The 20,136-nt window shown below is 46.2% G+C and overlaps 1 protein-coding gene across 6 annotated transcripts in view; it reads left to right on the plus strand.

Moving 5' to 3' along the window:
• The window catches only part of ARMH4 (armadillo like helical domain containing 4), a 58,192-nt gene that overhangs the window by 22,636 nt on the left and 15,420 nt on the right, over window positions 1–20,136 (plus strand). For all 6 annotated transcript variants that reach the window (XM_048066128.2, XM_048066129.2, XM_066998507.1 and 3 more), the window contains exon 5: window positions 639–890. In XM_048066128.2, the coding sequence (XP_047922085.2) occupies window positions 639–890 (252 nt within the window). The remainder of the gene's footprint in view (window positions 1–638; window positions 891–20,136) is intronic.

Consider the following 20,136-nt stretch of genomic DNA (forward strand, 5'->3'; position numbering starts at 1 on the left):
GTTCCCTAGTTAGTTTTCTTGGTTATTTTGGGGAGCAGCCTTTCTGGAGTGCCACTGCATCCCAGAACAGAAGGGAAAAGGGTGAAACATCACACAATTGCTAAGGTGCAGCTTGCTTTGCTTACAACAGGTACAACACATCCAGCCCCTGGAGTGTCCTACCCAAGCTGCTCCAACTTATTGCACTACCTTGGTTGGGTCATTAGTTGTTAATGTGGTCTTCGGCCCCCCAGCTAAACCAGCTCCTCAGCTGTTGGGTGATGGCTCTCCCAGGCTGGGTACACCAGGACAGAGTTTTGTTAAAGGGCTGAGCAGAGCATCATGTAAATTAGGCAAAGCGCTTGAATATTATGCATTATTTTTTGGCTTTGAAAAATTAACCATTGAAAATTCAGTTATGTCATTATTCCAGGCACTGTTTTTTCACAGTGGGTGGTTCTCTTTTGTAGCTATTAAATAGCTGGGACAAAACTTCTGGCCTGAGAAGTCCTTGAGTCTTTATAACTAAAAGGGAAGGCACAACTTAGCCTTTGGAGAGGTGGTAGCAGCGGGCCGTCTTGGTGCTCGCTGGTAGAGATGTAAGAACCTTCTGCCTTGTGGGACCTTTCCTGATGTTGCTTTTGTCTTTCCCTGTCCAGAGGGTGAGGAAGAGGAAGAGGATGAAGAGGAGGAGGAAGAAGAGGAGGAGGAAGAGGAAGATGAAGAGGACAAAGACATAGATTCAATGGATGAAAGCTTGGAAGGTGACACGGAGCTGCCGGGTTTCACGCTTCCAGGCGAGACCTCCCAGGAGCCCATAGCTGGCCTGGAAAACCCCGCGGCCCAGCTGGCCGGGGTGTCCTACCAGGTTCCCGACACCATCGAGTGGGAGCAGCAGAACCAGGGTCTGGGTAAGAGGAAAAGTCCCTTCTTCCCTTATCCTCATGGTAGACACGTCTCCTGCTCTTCGCTTTGTGTGGGACAGCCCGTCATGCTGAAGGCCTCATGGGTTGGCCTTCAAGATCTTTTGCTAAACACAGAGCGGGAGTGTTTCTGAGGAAACCCCGTCCCCCAGTGCCAAACTGGGATGGGTCCCAGGTGATGTGCCCTGAGTGAGGTTTTAGTTCGGGGAGAGCCTTTCTGAATACTCCAGACCTGTTCCTTCATTCCCAGAGCTTAGTGTTGCGTGGCTCAGAGGGTGGACAAAAAAATACTGCTCAAGTGAGAGTCCTGGGGAAATTTCAGGGCCCTTTGCTTGAATTGGGTTGGTGCAGGGATATAAGTCCCACGAGGATGAAGCAAATAGGGTAGTTGCTAATCAGCCCATTGCTAGTGCAGCAGCATTCTTGTGCCATTTTTCTGACATTTCTTCAGTGTTGCATGTCCAGGCGTGGGACCCCGTGGTGGTTAAGGAAGACAGACCTGCAAGGCCTGTATAAAGCTTTATATAGTTTATTCCCACTGTATGTATAGACCCTGTGCTTTATGGCTAGGCCTAATTTATTCTGCCTGGAATTAGCTGATTCACGTTTGCATGTGTGCTGTCCATCTGATGTAAGTCAAAGCTGGTGTGGAACAAGGTAGAATTTAAAAGGAAACTTGCCCAGTTTGGCTACTTGGAAAAAGTACTGGGATCATTTTGTAGCAAATTCAATTTCCTAGCCAAACTCCATCAAAAGCAGTGGGAACCTTTCAGGTAAATCAGTGGTAGCTGAACCACATCTGTAGGGAAAGTCTCTGTGTGTGACTAGTAGTGATCTAGCTCCTTTTGAGAGGCTCATCAAACACAGAAACCCCAAAACTCTTTTATATGTTGAGTTATATGAACTGTCACCTCCTCTGGATTTTTAATTCTGACATAACCTGGTGTTTCTCCCTATGTAGTCCTATTTTCAGCCCGCTTGAGTGTTATTTGCTTCCTTTGAAATGAATCAAAGAACGTATTTCAAGAGCCCCATGGGAAGGTTGCTCTTTGCAGGCTGAGTTTGCATTGGGTCTGGATCTCCCAGTCCCGCTAACTCGTGCCTGAAAAGCATTGTTTCGGGTGGTTCATGTCAGATCTGGTTCACATGTCCTGTTGTCCCACCAGGCTGGACAGGAGCTGTGTGAGGGGAATAATTCTAGTATTTAGTGGCTTTCTGGTAGGCCTTGACAAGCTGGATTAGAGAGATAAGTGGCAGTGCTAGGAGGAAAAGCGTAGGAAACACAGAGTTATCATGGGGAATATCCTCATATCCTCAGCAGGAGGCAACGAAGGAGGTTGTTCTGCATAAGGCATCAGGCACAGCTGTGTTCAAGGCTGATGCAGGTCTGAGGGGGGTCATGGCTGTGTTTCCAGCCCTGCCACCTTCACTGCTGGAGGAGAAGGCTCAGGGTGGGAGGTACCTGTCACATACCTTGGTAATGAGGCAGGAGAATAAGCAGTGGCCAGAGGCTGAAGGTGCCCTGGTGTGCGACAAACCTCTCTGCCTGGAGAGACTGTAATAACTATGCACAGAAAATAAGTAGACCTAGGCTATGAAACAACACGTAGCTTTAACACTCCTTGTGTTGTTATTTGTTATGAGGGATCCTTATCCTAGAACAGGATGCTCCTTACGGTATCTTTTTCTGAACATATGGGACCCAGTTCTGTTTCTGATGTTTATTATTACTGCATCGTGCAGCCTTCATCCTCTACCACCTTCTCTCAGTCTTAGACCTTGGAAAGGTTGTCTTTCCAAAAATTTCAGACATGGAATGAGTTGACTGTGCAGCAAAACACAAGGTTTTTGTCCCTCACGTGTGTTTTATTTACCCTCACGCAAATTGGAGGAGCGTGCTGTGAGGTCTGTCGCGTTAGTCCAGCTGCAAAGCGCCAAGCCCAGGCACCTGAAGGACCGGGCAGGTGTGAACTTCTGCTCTCCCTGTAAGTGCCTTATTAACGACTGGGTTGTGCATCACCGCTTCCAAAAAGTTTGGCCTGCCTTCATTTTGAAGCTGTTGCAGTCTGCGCAAGCAGCCACGAGGGAGGGAGTGAGCAGAGCTCGTCCTCAGGGGCCGGGTGGGACTTCTGTGCTGAGATGCTGGGGAGAAAGGAGGGGGAGCGGTGGGATCAGTCTCTAGACTTTGACCCACCTCTCTTATTCTACCAGGTAAACACTGTCATAAAGAGCCATTTATTCTTTTTCTGGCTGGATGACCTAAATGTCTCTTTGATACTGGCTCCTTCCCCATCTAGAGTGTGCTGATGTGCTCATCTTCCCCATCTGCAGTGCTCCTAAGAGGAAGGGAAATTATCTGTGTTTTAGACAGAGGCACAAAGAAAAACAAGGACTTGCATGAGCTCACCTGGAAAACCCGAGGCCACACACGGAACTGAACCCAGGTGTTCACAGTGTCCTTTGCTGGGGGTGGATGGGGAGCAGGAGATGCCAGCAAGGCTGGAGCATCTCCACGGCAGCTGTGAGCAGTGCTGGGCTCCTTCTCCCCTCCCTGGGCTCCTTCTTCCCATTTGTGCCAGCTGGGGGTTTCTGTCCTGTGTCCCTTGTCCAGGGTGAGCGTGCACAGCCTGAGCTGTTGCTCTGTCTGCACCTGGTCCTGGTTACATGCTTCTTTACGGGGTGTGTTAACAGGGGTGCTCAGAAAGGAGAACAGACGGGATGGAAAAAAGTGTATAGCTTGTGCCAGCAGGAGGAGGATTGTTAAGAGGAAAAGAAGTATCCCAAACCTGACGAGAGGCCAAAAGAGCTGCCCACATTGTTCTGCTGGAGTGTGTGGAGAGACCAGATGTACTGTGAAGGGCTCGTAAAACTTCAGATGTGCTGGACACGTGCATAGACTATTGCTCTTTGAAACCCTTTTTCTCTAAGTGCTTTTCTTCCAAAGGTAGCTCTTTGAAATCCATTTCCTTTAAGTGCTTTTCTTCTACAGCTAAAATTAACTCGACTTTCATTTTAAGACAGCTTCATAACCACTGTACGTCCCTAGTCACTGCTCTGGAGAAGGGAGGGCTGCAGTTGTGAATCCACCTGGGCCAGGGCATGGTGCCACCTGCCTGTCTCAGCCCATGGTGAGTCTTAGGAGTGGGAAGGGAGGTGCAGAGCTCTTCCCTGGGATCCACAAACAGCGCTGAGGAGTGAAGAACTTCCCGTTGTCTGCAAATGAAATATGGCTTAGAGGGGAGGTTATTCTGCCTAACCTGGGATATGGCACAGTAAGGAAGTCCTGAAGAAAGGTGACAGCACCCAGTGGGGTACAAGGTAAGGGCACAAGAAGAGACAGGGCAATGCAGTCCTGTGACCAGGACAACATGAATTTGTATGCTTTAGTTTGCACATTATTGGCTCAATAGCTTGCAACAGATCCTGTGAAGTTACTGCAGTCTGCTTTATTAACGGCTGGTTTCTCTAGGAGATAACTGAAGATGTTTCGGTTGGAGTAAATTACAGTACACACACGGCAGTCAATTTTTCTACCTGTGTTTGTTTCTGTCACTGTTCTGTTAAATGGAGAAGAGGAATGGGCTTATTTCTTCTGGATTCTCTTTTTTTTTTTTTTTTTTTTTTTTTGCTCCCTAAGCATCAGACTTACAGTTGGCATCTTCCATTTTGTAAATTCTTTGCACATACATCCTTCTCCTGGGGTGCATCTGTCCTCTGGCCTTCAGAATTTTGAGATTTAACTCTAAAATCTGTAGCACAGAAGAGTCCAGAAGTATCGGAGTAGCTATACTCAGGTCAGTTATTATTGAGTTTACTTTGTCTGATAGCTGAGTGCCCCAAATCCATAGAGAACGAGTGACTTGATCCACAGACAGCTTGGCAAAGCAAGAGACGGTTTGGATTTTTGTAGTGGTCAATGAAAACATGCCAGAGAAAGAGAATCATTAAAAATGTCAATTCTGGGAAGTCAGATGGTCCTACATTAACTCCAGCTGAGCAAAAGCAATTTATATGCACCAGTAATGAGGCTGTCAGTTTTACAGTCAGTCGGCTGACTCTCTAAACAGCAGTATTTAGACAAAAAAAATAGAAGTTGATCCTCCAAACGCTGCTCTGTTGGCATGTGTCTCTGGAGAAGGAAGGTCTGAATATGCTTTGGGATCTCTGTCGGTGTCCTGTTCAAATGCTTTGTGTTCAGATGTTGCTAGCAAAGGACATGTTGGCAGTACTTTGGGATCCCCCTGAGATGACCTGTCTCCGCTTGTTGGATTTGTACCGGGGTGGCATGTAGCAGGTGAACACAAACTGTTTGGAGAACATCAGAGGGGCAGGAAACTTGGGCTTTCTGGGAATGAATGAAAATTTATCATTTTTTGTCAGGTAGGGGGAGGAGGACCAGGGCAATTTGCTAGTCCTCTAATTTTGCTGCTTTGGGGCTTAAAGTTATTTTGTTCTGTGCATTCAAAATGTATGCAGTTGTTTGGAGCAACACTGGGATTTGCTTTTTGAGGCTTACAGGGTTGTGACTTTTTGAATGTATGGCTCACATCGTCTACATAAAGGGTTATGGTGGAATTTGGTTCTTCAATACGTTGACTAAAACCCAAGAGTTGCTTATCCTAAGCCACTGCTAACATGAGATAACAGTAAACAGAGGAGAAACTGATATGAGCCAGAAATCTTAACAGAGGAACCTGTTGTTATGCTCAAAATCTTGTTTTATGTGCAAAGAGAAGGCATATCGCATCTATACCTAAAACCAATAATTTACTGCTAATATAATTGAAATCTAATTATTATTAGTCTATATATAGCTACTATAACAGAAAAAAAAGAGGAAATAATTGTGCTGATACAGTTGCTGTACCTACACTTCTTAGTTTCTGGGCCTTTTCCTGGTGTTAGGCTCATCCTTCCCTTGCATCTGTTAGCATTAAGGTCGGTGGCTTCCTTCTGGGGTTGGTGGTGGGCTCGTTAGCGTAGGGTCATCATAGTCTGGAGTCCTTTGCTGGGAGAAATATGATGTTCATGATAGTTTCTTCTTCCTCACTCTAGGATACACTTAAAGCCATTTTTATGTGTTTACTGACACAATTTTTCACCTTGCCCTTTCTTTATCGATCTGCAGCTCCATATTACATCTCAGTTTGCTATTTATGGTGGCTTTTATGTATTTTAGGTACTATTTATGTTCTCTTTTTTACCCAAAAACATTTTTGTCCAGGTCTATATTTCTTTAACTGACCATTGGTGTGTTGCTTATAGACACGGGGACTCTAGTGCCAGCACTGTCCTGTCGTATGGCAGTACTCAGCAGTGTATCTCCATTGCTCGAGGATTCTGTTATCATACCTGGCATGTGTTTCCCCGTATGGAACCGTTATGTTAGAGTCCTAAAACCATTCAGTACTGTGCAAAAATAAACAAAAGTAAAACACAATAGCCATAGGCACCATCAGTTAGAAACAAAAAATGCTGCTGCAGCTAAATCAAGAAAAACAAAGCTGTAGGTAGGTCAAGGAAATGTCAGACAGAGAAAGACTGACAAGCCTCCGTCCTGAGGCCTTACAACCTCGTAGCAAGGCGACAGCAGTACCACGTTACAGGGCTGTGTGATCATGCTGTAGCCCATAAGAAGTCCCATGAGTTGCTAGATTCCACAACACGCGTTACTGGTTTCCATCTACCCATGTAGGTATTGTACACGGTGGAGTTTGGACCATCACTGTAGATGGGAAATTAAACATATAAAAAAAAAAAATCAGCAGAGTTATAAAGAAGTTATGAAGTGTCAACATCATTCTCAACATGCAGTTTCCAGAATATACACCCAGTCTGTGTTTCATGTACTTGAGTGTATGATCTTGGTTCATACGATAATGGAAAGCCATAAAACTGTCTCCGTTATGCAAGTGCCTTGTCGCTACCTAATAAACACACGCTTTTGGAAGCATGTGTTTTGTTTTTTTTTTTTTAAGGGATAAACATATTCTCAGCTCTGACTAACAGAAAATAGCCGTATTGCAGATCTGTGGCTGCAAATTATACTACATAAACCATGTAACCTCTATCACTTTGATTAGTGGTGGTAAGGCGCAGCAGCAGAGTAGTGCAAGATGGTAAAATTTTGAAATGACATTTTTACAGGAAGCCGGGATTAATGCTTTTGTGGGCAAAAATAACCAGCATTAGGCAGACAGAATCTGAGACTCAGAAGTTAGTAGTGTGTTCTTTAATTGCTGCCCCAAACGGATCTATTTTAGGCACTCTTACAGCTCGCGTTATTGGAATATCAGAGTGCCTTTTAATCTTTAATGCATTTATCTTCTTAATTACCCTGGAGAGGTTATCCATGTTTTACAGGTGCCAAGCAAAAACACGGAGAGGCCGAGTGACCCCAGCGGTTTCACAGGGAGCCTTTAGCAGAGCAGGGATTTGTTTCAGGTGAAGGAAGCAATGCCTGGGCATCACCGTTCTCTGGCTGATGTGCCTGAGGTAGGACTTTGCACCTGCATTTCTCCCTGGATAAGTGCCAGGGATCACACACGGCACAAAAAGCACTGATAAGACAGAGCCACCATTACAACAGAAGGGACCGGGTCTGCAGGAGTCCCAGATGAGAGTGGCCGACAGGAGCCAGGATAAGCAGCAGCTGTAATTTGTGGTGTGTTTGTTCAAAGCGTGGCTCCTAGCAGCAGTCCTGCCCTCTTTAGCTTTGCCTCGTGTGTGTTTATTGATGTTTTTTTGCGCACAGCATTGGCCACGCGAGGTCTGTCTTCCAGACGGCTGCAGACTTAAATGAGCAGTCTCGGAAATATAGATTATTTTTACTGTCTTCCTGGGTGCTTCAAGTAATTTATACGGTTCCATATGCTCCCCAGCAGCTTCCCTTCCCTCTCCAAATCAGTAATAAAGCTCCCATCATCAGCCTGTGCATGAATCTCTTATTTCTGTTCCTCATAAGGATGTGTACTGTTTGGAATTACTTCTTTTTAACTGTTTTAAGAGTTTGCTCATGGTTGTACCTCAATCCTACAGCAGACTGATATTCAGTCAGGTTTGCCTTGTCAAGGGAAATTTTGCATCCAAATACCTCTCAGCAACAGCGATCCTCTTTCCCGGCTTGTCGTGACATACGCTTTTATAATGACAGAGCAGCTCCCAAAAGAGAATAATTCACATCAGTCAGCCTTTTCTTTTTGTCAAATTTCATCCCGAGGTGCTTTAAGGATCGTGTCTGCTGCATTTTTACGTCCAGCATAAGACCAATGTGCCGCTGCCAATGCAGCCTGCGTGTTTTAAAGGTGAGAAGCTGGCAGTGCCACGCTCTTCCTATTGGGAGCTCTTCAGACGTTGTCCTCAGAGCAGAAATAAAGACCAAGAGAAGGGAACAGCAATGAGTGGAACAGAAGATATGAGACTTGGTCGCTCATACCTGGCTCTGGAAGCAAACAGTTGTCAGAAACAGGTGAAAAAAAGCTGTTGCTTACGGTAAAAGAAAGTGTGCCTGCAATTTATCATAAGGAAGGGGAAGGCAGCAGGGGCCTCGCTACACAGAAACTTCTAGCAGGAAGCTTCAGCTGATATTTTAGCCCTGACGTTTTTGCTGGCATATGTTGAGAAACAGCAGCACTGTCGCCTCAGATACATCACTTTGAAATAGCAGCCCTGACATGAGTGTTATGCCTCTGGTTAAAACCATCTCAGGGTAAGATTAGCTAAGCCTACTCGTTATCAGTCCTCAAGGGCTGCTTCCAGGAGCTAGGGGCAGGTGTAGAGGGCTTTGCTCACGTGTGGGGCCAGGTTTGGCTCTGCCCTCCTTCTCCTTGCCCACAAAAAGTGTGGGATCCCGCCAGCAGCTGGACATTTTGACCTCCAGCTGTCTGGCTCCATCCATCCATTAGTGGCATTCTTACAGTTAAGATGTCTCTGATGTGGATTGGCACTGACTACTCCAGGTAATTTATCTGATTTTTTTTTTTTTTTTTTTTTTTTCCTGAATTAAGGGGTAGGGTCCGTTAGCCAGCGCACTGCTCCGTGCTGCAGAGGCTGGACCAGCCCAGCACCATCTGTGCCTGCATGGGGCTGTCAGGCTGGCACCGTTTGAGGCTGTCACCGACTTTGAGCACAGTCTGTCCATCCTGCTGTCTGTCAGCCCCGCTGTAACAGAAACCCGAGTATCTCAGCTGTCTTTTTAATCTGCAGTAATCCGGTTCCTTCTCAAGTCTGCAGTTGCGTTGTGTCACATTTCAGCGTGCTTTGCCTCGCCCTCTATCCTCCGGCTTATATATGTCAGAAATCCCGGCTCCGTTCAGGCAGAGGAGATGGTTTTCAGCCCCCTCTCCCACTGGGCTGCAGCAATCACTTAGCTTGATTGAAGAACGCAGGCAGGCTAGCAGCTCTCCCTGGGCCAGAGTTATTAATTTGCGCTTGATGTCCTTGTCTAGGTGGCCTTCGCCTCGTAAAACGGGACTTGTCCTTACGTTGGAGCAATCAGATTTATTTTCTAATAGCGATACATATATACTACAGTGCAAAAAATCTGTTATCATGACATTTCAGCCCTCAAAAAAAAAAAAATAATAGAGAGAGGGAATGTGAAGGTTCATTGGCCTTGAATTTCCTCTCCTCTTCTGGGGATTTGCGTCAGAGCCTGATCTTTTGGGTTAAAATGCAGCCTCCGATCGCAGAGTGATAAGAGAAAAATGGAGGAAAAGAGCTCGTTGCGACTAGTACCAGAAAGAGCGGTGGTAATGTATTGAGAAGATGGTTCTAAAATATTCCTTTCTAATGAGAAAGTAGATATGTTCTCTGTCCGCTTGGGCAGTGCAAGCCGCAGATGACTGATGCTAAACTTGCCTCCCCGCTGGTGTTTGTTCAGATTCAGATGACTTGAGGATCAAAGGAGATCTAAGTTCCTTCCTGGAAGGGTGCTCTCTTGATAAACATATAAATCCTGCCCTGCCTGAGAGCGAGTTAGGGACACGTATTGGAAATAAGTAAATTGCTCGGATTTTGACTGACAATAAAATAATTACCTCAAACTGCAAGCAATTGGTGTTTTGCGAAAACGCTGTGTATCAGCATTAATCACCAAGAGGGGTCGATACGGTGAGAATTACTGGAGGCTTTTGCTTGCTTTTATTTTTTTTGCCTTGTGTTTGAATAACTCTAATCACAGCCTCATCCAAGCCTGGGATGTAATAAAGGGTTTCAGCAAAGCTGTTCCCAATAACCTATCATTTCTTTTAATATACTGGCAATGCCATCAGTGCCTGAGGATTTATTAACGTGAAGCGAGCCCAGGAGCTCTCCCAGTTTTCTCCATTTTGTTCCTTTTCTAGGCTGCTTTCCCCACACCTCCCCTGCTTCCCTCTGGCTGCTCAGGTGTTTGCACAGACCAGTTTTGCACACCTGGGGTCGTGATGCTCTTTCTGTGGTGTGCTCTAACACCCATGGGGGATCTCAGAGGGCTCTGGGTCACCTCCCTCTCCCCACACCACCCGTATGGCCCGGCAGGTGACAGCCTGCCAGGAAAATACCGTCCTCTTGGGCGTTATTATTTCTTGTATCTGGAAGAAGTGGCTAAATGCAGTTTCTTTCTATTTTTTGGTTGTAGGGAGTGTTGTATAGAGGGTCGAGTGTGCATTAGAGTGAACGGAGAGCCCCGATGAGGCAGTGCTTTCTGGAGACGTGCTCTTCCGTAGCTGGAACACGCTCCTGGGGGTGCTATTTATGAAGGGTGGGTTTCACTTGGTTGTAAATAATATGCTGCTGATTTAGGAGATGTTCTGGGGCTTAGTGGGCAGGGGTATAGTCCTCCGATAGGTATCTGCTGCCTAGAGCTGGCGTCCCCAGCTCTGAATCACCTGCTGCAGGGAAAGCACGCTTCAGTGGTGCTAACTGACAGCAGCAATGAGTAGTTATTAAGCACCGAGTAGTCACTAATGTGTGGGCTCTGAAGATGAATATGAGGGTTTGAAAAGCCAGTGGAACTCATAATTCTTCATGTATTCTGAATCTGCTTCAAGGCATCCGTTACAGCGTTCACTCTCGTATCCCATTCTGAAGATACCAACACCTGCACAGAGAAGAACTGTGTCATGGGCTCAGTATTTCTGTGTGCGACCTTGTGGTCCTGCTGGCAGGTAACGGGGGAGATTTACAAATGAGGCGTGAACGCTCCAGAGCCCGGCTGGAACCTGATTTGCTCCTCGCTGAATCATGGAAGAAAACAGGATTTATTTATGCTTGGGTGAGGAGGAAAGCGTGGAGAATGTTTCCGAAACAGATCCTTGAGAAACTTTTAGGGACAGTCAAGTTCCAGGGGGAAAATTTAAGCTGAGAGTTATTTTTATTGTTAGTCCTACCACTGTAACAGTGAGTTGGGATGATCATCTGGAGACTTGGTTGGCAGAGAGTAGAAATTAAAACAAATCCTCTGCTCCAGATCCTCCTGAGAGGAAGAGGAGGATGTTACAGTAAGAACACTGGCCTGGTGGGATGGGGGGAGCAAAGGAACAGAGGGCAGAATAACAGCCGTCATTCTGACCATAAATGTGTTGCTCTACCTATCTAGATGAGGATGTAGGAGAGCTGGAAAAGGTACATGGAAGATGAACAAGAACCAAAAGGCAATCCAAAAGATAGCCTGGTCTCCTCTGCTTAATTTCAGAAAGAAGCAGTGCTGCATTTTTCTTATGTGACCTTGAGCAAATCCCTTACTTCTCCTGTTCCTGAGTCCTGGCATCCATAAACGGGCTGGTATCAGTGCTTCTATGTGGTTTGTTCATTCAGGTTCTTCAGAGCAGATACCGTCTCTCTTTATGAGTTTATAGAGCATTTATTACATGAATATAGCATCTCAGGTGGGCTTTCAGCGCTTACAGTGATAGGAATAATTCACAAGAAATTCCTTCCTTTCCTCTCTGTATTATTTCTGGCTGATAAACAAAAATATTGATAGCTGCTGAGACAAAAGCGTGTGCTGAAGCTGGCTGAAGAGGTAACGTGGCCCCTGGATCAGCAGTAAATGGCCACGGGCTGGAGAGCGAGCCAGGCAGGTGTCACTGTGAGTTTGCCCTGCTTTTATGCTGTCTAGTGAGCGGTCAGGGACGGGTTATGTCATGAAGCTGATCCCGTACAGCCACTCTTATGTGCTTTTCCTTTGGCACAAGCTTTGCCCTGAAGCCCTTAGCCTTGTTCCAAGGACAGAAACCCCAGCAACCAGCTGGTTTTGCTCGCTGCAGGGAGACGTGACTCAGTAACCCAAGGCACCTCCCTAGGCTCTTGTTGTGCAGTGTCTTTCAGGTTCACAGAGCTTCACATAAAGCATTGTTACTCTGAAATCAGAGGCATGAGCCTGTTGATAATTTAGCTCAGGGGCCAGACGTGCAGCAGAGTACAGACATCAGTGTGAGTTCTCGTCGTCCCCTTCCCTTGCTGAGGACTCATTTTTGTATTTGGCTGCTCTGCCTGCAGTGCTTGCAACTGTTGGGCTGAACTAATTTCCCTTGCAGCACAGGCAGGATCGTGTCTCGAGTCCTCAAAGCAGAAAAGCTGGTGCGCTAGCACAGAAAGCAGTGGCCTTTTCAGCCACCAGGTAGGCTTTCTCTGCTCTGTTTTGCAGGGTCTTGTTTGCTGTCATGGATATTTGGATGGAAATTTTCTTGTATGCATAAAATGCCTGTGGATTCCCACAGCTGCCTAGGTTGTGGGTCCAAAAGCTCATCCTGAGACGTGTGGTCTGTCAGCTCTTGGCTTCCGTGGATCTGTTTGTTATCTCTTAGAAAATGGCTTCGAAAATGAAACTTAAGCTCCTGTATGCCTAGGGGGAGTTCAAATAAATGCGGACAAATAGCATTTCTCAGTAAGTGTACGGATTTATAAATCAGGATGTTGTGATGAACTGGTTTGAGTCAACAGTTCACCTGGTCTGTCGATCAAACCTCTAACTGGGTTTGATCAGTAATTGCCTGAATCTGTCAACCAATTCACAGCATTACAGGACAAGGCCAGTAATTTATCTTTCACGTGTAGAATTACATTTCAGAAGTGCTCTGCGGTTTTACTCTTTCTGTACCTACAAAGAATCGCAGATTTTAGGTGATCCAGAGAGGTTTTGCTCATGCTGTGGAAAAGGAAATCTTTCCCCAGGAAATTCCCTGTGCATATTCTTTGCTGTTTTAAATGAAAAAAAGAAAAAGAAAATGCAATCCAGAGCTCTCCTGACCAAGGGGCTGTGATACTTCCAAAACAGCCAGAAGAAAATTCTGGTTACTAACCTTTTTTTTTTTTTTTTTAGGCTTTGTGTATTTCTAAAATATGCTGTTGGATAATAATTTCTTTCTGAGGGAAGGCTATTAGCATTGACTTTGAGATTAGAGCTTGCTCACTGACTTACTTGCAGGATTTTGCGAGACTTTTTGGAAGATAAGCGAGCAGCCCCCTGCTTGAAGCCTGATGAAATGCCTGTGTCTTTCTCCAGGCTGATTACTTTTAGCATGTAATGTGGAGATTTATCTGCACGCCAGGAGACACAGAATCCTGGCAAAAGTCTTTCAATATTTCGTTGTGCCTTCCCCTGCTGCTGCTTCTTGTCTCTTCTGACCTTTGTTTCATCCTCTTCCCCTGGTGGGTGTTGCTGTGCCCGACCGACCTTCCAGCCTGGAGGTGAGAGTTGACCGCGGTGAGTTCAGACAAAGGTCTCCCCGCTATGAGCAGGGTATGAGTGAGTCTCTGCGTGTGATGGAGCACATGAGCAGGATACATCCCATCATCTGACAAGGACCTGGAGGTCTCAGGAGGAGTGCGTGCCCCGCAGCTAGAAGGGAAGCCCCCTTTGAGCTCTGCCCCTCTTCAAGTCTCACCCGGTGGGCACGAAGCACCGGATCAGCGCGGGCTGAATGAGACCTGCCTGGTGCAGGGGGCCATGGAGGAGGAGGGAGCCTTGATCAGACCCTGATACACCTGTCAGGTGAACAGAAAACTTTGTTCTGTCTCACGTTGAGCTGCACAGAGTGGCCATCAGCGTTTAGACAATAACCATTTGCTGCTGCTTTGAAAGCAGATTAAGTTCTGAGCTTTATCCAGATAATTTCATGAAGGTTCTCACATATCAAATCATTTCCTTGTTATTTGAACAGATGATGGCAGCAAAATCAGGAGTTATTCAGGGATGTTCATTTTCCAAAATGTCTTCTTAGAGCCTCACCTTGTTGCTGTCCTCATCAGAGAGTGGTCTCCGACCAGTTCCAATCAAGGTAATGCCCTTTCAGTGTAAGTAAATTGTTAGAGATTATCTTAATCTGCTTGGAGAAACACCAGATCCATTCATTTTTGTGCAGAAGGACTGGGGCAGAAAATGCCATAAAGCATCCTCTGACAACTCACGGATTTTGTGTTGAGGCATTTTGAAGACCAAGGACACCACCATCGATGTAAACAGCGCAGGAGCATCCTCTCCTGTTTTCTGTATCCCCGTCCTCCTGGTTTTCTCTTCTGAAAGGCAGGCATGGGCAAGACCAGGGGAGCTGGCGTGCTCTGCAGATAGCCTTGCTGCTAAAACTGCATCTCTCGGTGTTATGAAGCACATCTTGATGCTCTGAAACGTGTTTTCTGGGGAGCTGGGTGGGTTTGCCATCATTCAGGTTGGGCTCTCCAGAGGGAGCACCAGTAACTGTGTGCCACAGCAGCAAACCCCATGGAGAACGGAGTCACCCAGACTTTAATGTAGCCTCTCAGTTGGGCAGGAACAGTGCTCTGTGCCATTAGTGAAATAAGTGGAAAATGCAGAAAACAGGCAATCTGAGGATAAGTTAACCCTTTCACTTATAGGAACATGCAGAGCTGGCCGGGAGGTGCAGAGAAAAGAGATTTCGCTTCTCCGTAGCCCTTGAAACTTCCACTCTGCAGCAATTAACTTTGTATATGAGGACCTAGGATAAGGCCTAGGATGCAAGGCCAGAAGGATGGGGAGGTAGGGCTGGTGCCTGGTCTGGAGTTTATTGTCTCCAATAAACACCACCTCTGTGGGACGTAGGTGCAATCTGAGGGGGATCCAGGAGATGCTGGGCCCAAGGGAAGACCAGGCCCTGTACCGCTTTCCTGCACAGTGTCGAGGCCTGTCAGAAGGGGCTTCCACCATCAGCCCCATGGAACCAGGCCTGCATGTTTGGGGGTTGAATTTGGCCTCGTGCTGGTTCAAAACGCCAAATAAAGAAAGCTGCAGCCTCCCAAGGTGCATACCTTGGAGTTGCCAGTGCAGCCAGAAATGAAAACTGCTCCTTTCCCTCAATGCACTCCCTTTCAGAGACTTTTCAATGTGAACGTGTTTGAGATCAGGCATTTCCCACCATGAAAAGGGAGCTGCCTTCTCCAGCTTTATCTACCAAATATATTTGTGGCTCCTTCATTTGGATAACCCGTCATCAGGCTGTCACGTTCTGCCTCCCAGCAGAGTTTTCATCTGTCAGACTTGCTTTATCCTCAGCCAGTACAGGCTGAGTGAAACCATTTTGGTGATTGTCATCGTGTGTATGAGTCATTATTACTGAGGAATACCCACTGACTTTGAGCACTCGTTGCCTCATATGGCCCAACTTGCAATAAGAAGCTTTGCTATTAGCTGTATGGGAAGTGTCATCTAGGTAATTTTGTTATGACAGTAAAAAAAGGGCTTTGGGTGAGATTGGCAGAGCTCAGCACTGGTCTGAACCTCTTGGTGTCGAAATGGAAATTCCTCTTCTCAGCTGGAACAGGATTATGTCTGTGCTCAAGTTATTTGCAGATTTTGGCCCTGCTTTCTCCATTGGCCTTGGGTCTTCCTGCCTCCTTTTGGCTGTAGATATCCAAATCCTGTATTTGGTTCCATCAGGTCTGCACTCCCAGTTGGTAGATGAAGATAACACTGCTTGCTTATGTTAGAGAACTGTTGACAATGCAATTAATAGAGCTGCAAAGCCGAAAAGTGGTGGAAGAGCTAAATACCGTAACGTAATGAGACCTCATTCGCAGTAAATGGTATGAAAAATGATTTCTTGCAAAGAACAACAAATTGCTATGGCTTTTTAGCTTAATTGTAGATGCTTGATTCTAATTTGTTATTTGTCTTTTCCATGTTAATGAAGTTTTAGATATAATTACTGTGCTGATGGCAAATAAGCTATCATTTTCTAACTAGGTTTCCAGGCTTGTTCTGGTCAGTGATATAGCAGACGTTACCACAGTCACAAAGATGATCCCCAAGCCCCATTCACGGGCATATTGCAGAAAATTCAGAATCATAGGATCAGAAAATCATCTAGGCTGGGAAAGACCTTCAAGATCACCAAGTACAACCATCAGCATGACCTACCGAGTCCCATCACTAAGCCCTGTTCCTTAGCACCACAACCCCACATCTCTTAAATACCTCCAGGGATGGGAACTCCTCCACTTCCCTGGGCAGCCCGTCCCAATGCTCGACCACCTTCTCCATGAAGAAATTATTTCTAATATCTAATCTAAACCTCCCCTGGCACAACTTGAGACTGTTTCTTCATTTTGCTTGATCAAGGCTAGGTTTGACTCCCATTGGTGGAGATGGGAAAGTTTCATCATTTCTGGGCTTCTCTCCATGGGGTGGCAAAAGGCAATTTTGCCACACCACGGAGAAGCTTTGATGTACAGCGATGAGAGGGAGGGGTCCCAGCTCACTGACTTGAGATGCTGGTGACCACCTCACTTCTCTGTGATGGGCAGCCATCCCACACCATTCTCCTCTGCTGGCAAGCTCCATCTCAGAGCCACTTTGAGAATTGGCCAATGAAATGAAAAGAGCTTTGTTATTCTGGTCATGAGAAACCTTTCATTTTCCAGTCTCGAGTGTCCATGGTCCCTTTATCTCTGGAGCAACGTGGTTATTTAGCTTAACTACCTCTTCTCCATACCTCTTCTTCCTGTCCTGGTGCTTGCAGGATGGACTTAAAGAAGTTAACACTGTTCCATGCTGTTCCTTTTCAGTCTTTATTATGGCTGAATAAGCCAAGCTGCTTGTGTTTCTACTTTTTTTAAGAGTGTTTCTGCTTTTGCATCCTAGCACTGAGACCATCTGAGCCTGTTACAGACATCTGTATGTGGCTTTTCATTGCCCATTAGGGAACGTGGATGCAACTCTCTGAGAAAGATCATGGGAAACCAGCAACAAGGAGATGCTTTACAAACATCATAAGGGTTTGGCACATCGCATGGGCCAGAGGCACGTGCTCAGCTTTCAGGACAGATGTTCCAGTGCAGAGTGCGAGGGTATGATCCTCAATGTCAGGATATATCATAAATTAGAGATTTATTTCCCTCCAAACTCCCAAAATGGGGCAAACTTTCACTCCTTTCCATACTCTAAGCTCCTGCCTTTTGGATAGGAAGCTGAGGGCCCAGGAGATGGCACATAATGTGTCTGAAGCAGAATAAATCAGCGGGCTCCGCTTTCAATTATCCCAACCCAGGCTTGTTCCCTGCACAAGGCAGCCTGTGAAATACGGAAGGCCTGACAAGGTGTAAGAGCTGCCAGAGCATTAACTGCAGGCAGGCATCAGCGTAGTGCCTGCAACAAGCAGCAGTGCCTGCCTGTGACAGCTCCGACTGCCCCCGTTTGGGGATGCTGAGTGCTGAGGTGCAGGGAGGGGGGCATGGATGTGTGGGTTTCTGCTGTCGTGTCCCTGCTGAAAGCCTCGAGCAGGTCCTACAGCTGGTGCTTGGATCCACTTCGGCTTTTCTGGTCAAACACTGGATGTCCTGGAGCTGCTTGTTTCGAGACAGCATCGCTCATCTCACAGTGGAGAGGGAAACTCTGCCCCTTGGTAGTAATGCCATCAGTAAGGCTCTAGGACACAAATTGGGATAGAGGACTTGTGTCCTGCCCCCATCCCAGCCATTTCCTCCTGTGTTCAAACACCACAGTGTTTTCTGCTCAGCCTACACTGGTGTAAGTGCTCATTTGCAGTGCTGCAGCAATTGCAGTTGGCTCAGAAGTGGGCTTAGAAATTGTGACTGTACCTAGGGCCTGTCCCTTTTTCAGCTTTCCTAGGACGATGTCTGATCTCCCCTTACATGCACCTAATTTCTGAATGGTCACATCCCTAAACACCTCTATGGACTTGACCACCAAGGAGACCTGTCCCACGGCCGGCCCAGCTTGGAGAAGAGCAGGGAAAGATCTTCTGCCCTTGTGCTCCTTGGCAGCGTGGTAGCACCTGTGATGGGACCTCGCTGCAGGAACGTTTGGTGACAGTCAGACCATGTCCGCGTAGCCCTCCGTGTTGTCTCCACCAGACTTGTCTCCCCCTTGCAAGTCCTTTACAGCTGTGTCCTCTCGGGTCAGTTTTGAGTTTGCAGTCACCAGCAAAGCACACCACGAGCAGGAGCCTTGGCCGAGGGGTGCTGCCTGCTTTTGCCTTGAGCTCTCAGCTCGTGCTGGCCTGGGAAGCAGCAGGGAGGTGCAACAGCTCCGTGCTGCGGGATGGTGTTTGAGACACAGCAGTGCCTAGGTTTGCTTGTTCCGCGCTATAATTTCCTTGCTGTCCTTTGGCAAAGTGCTTGAAAACGTAATACTGACATGTGGCGTTGCTAGATATTTCATCGCGGTGGCGATTAGCGACAGCAAAGCTGAAGGGTTTGGCACCCTTTCTGCATGTCAGGAGGTTGCTGAGCAAGGTGTTCCTTTTTCCTAGGGCTCAAGGTGCTCCTTTGAGTTATTTATGATTTGGATCAGAAGTTTTTAAATTTTTGTACAATTGTAGCACTACATTATTTTTTTTTCTCCCTTTTGCACTTTGTGATCCTCCTGTCGCATTCAAAGAGAAGTTGTTTGGAGAGATATTAAGTGATTGCTAAGTCTCTGCAGGGATGAGTTGCCCATCAAGGCTCCAAGCAAAAAGTAATTAAAAAAGTCAGCCTTTATTTGACTTAATTATTTAATTGTCCCTTTTTAAATGACCTGTGAATTTTACCGTAAGTGGAGATGGGTATTGACCATTTGGGACTTAATATATAAGGTATATATAAGACCATATATATATGGTCTTCAGTCAGGGTCGTGTTGACCTTAGTGGAGAGCAGGTAAGGCACTACGTGAATTAAATGAAGCAGCGTCTTTTCGTGGACTCTTCGTTAGCACCAGGTAGGAAGTTTGTGCACAGATCGTTGAGTAGCAATTGTGTATCACCTCCTCTCTGCAGCTGGGCTTCTCCTGCTGCCACGCAGAATTCTGCTTCGGTTATTTGCAGGTATCGCTGGACACTACAGGCAAAAAATGTGGCAGCACACCTGGACAGGGCACATCCTGTGGTAGAAATGATGCGGCTCTGCCGAATTCACTAGAGTTTCACCACTTAGGAGAAGGCTGAGTTTGGTCTGTTATCCCCCTCCTGGAGCAGGAGTGAGGACAGGATCAGTTTCTCAGTTAAGCACTGTCACTGATACATGTGCAGAGCTGCTTTCTGAGCAGCAAAGTTCTTCTCTCTTTGGTCCTATATTTATAAGACAGTTTGCTTCTCCCCGCAAGCATTTGTTAAAAACTTCCCTGCATGTTTTGCATTCAAGAATAAGTACTACCATGTTCTGCCTGAGCGCATGCTAATGAGAACAGGGAAAGGTCAATATATTTGTTTTTCCTTAGCACCTTAGATACTTTAATACTCAAACTAATGGCCTCCTAAAGAGCATTTGTTTCTGAATAACACTGTCTTACTGTGATTTATTTGGTAGATTTATTTGTATTGTATTAGCTTCTAAACCCTAAAACATCCCACACCAAGATGGCGATATTACAGTAAAGGCCATTAAAATATGTAGGAAGAGTCTGACACAAGCAAGAGAAACAGAAAAGACAAACTAAACATTATCCGTTATGCCTGTAATATTCCCATAGTAAGGATGGGAAATGGAGTAGCAGAGATTAATTTACTTGCCTGCGGTTATACAAGAAGTCGATTGCAAGGCTATCGAACCGGTGTTCAAACCAGGAACCTTAAGCCCCTCTTTGGCTATTTGCAGCCCAAGAGCATTGCATCGCGGTGAGAATCAGTGTTCGGTTCTTGATGCACGAGGAGTTTGCAATCAGATTTTTTTTTGTTAGCAAATGTAGGCAAATACATCTTCCTTTTGTGATTAGCGCTGCACGCTGCGCAGTCTGCTGATGTTCTGTAGTATTTGCATGAACATGAGTCTCTGAGATAATCAGATTTTATTTCTAGCA

The sequence above is a fragment of the Anser cygnoides genome, chromosome 5, assembly GCF_040182565.1.
Source record: "Anser cygnoides isolate HZ-2024a breed goose chromosome 5, Taihu_goose_T2T_genome, whole genome shotgun sequence".
NCBI lineage: Eukaryota > Metazoa > Chordata > Aves > Anseriformes > Anatidae > Anser > Anser cygnoides.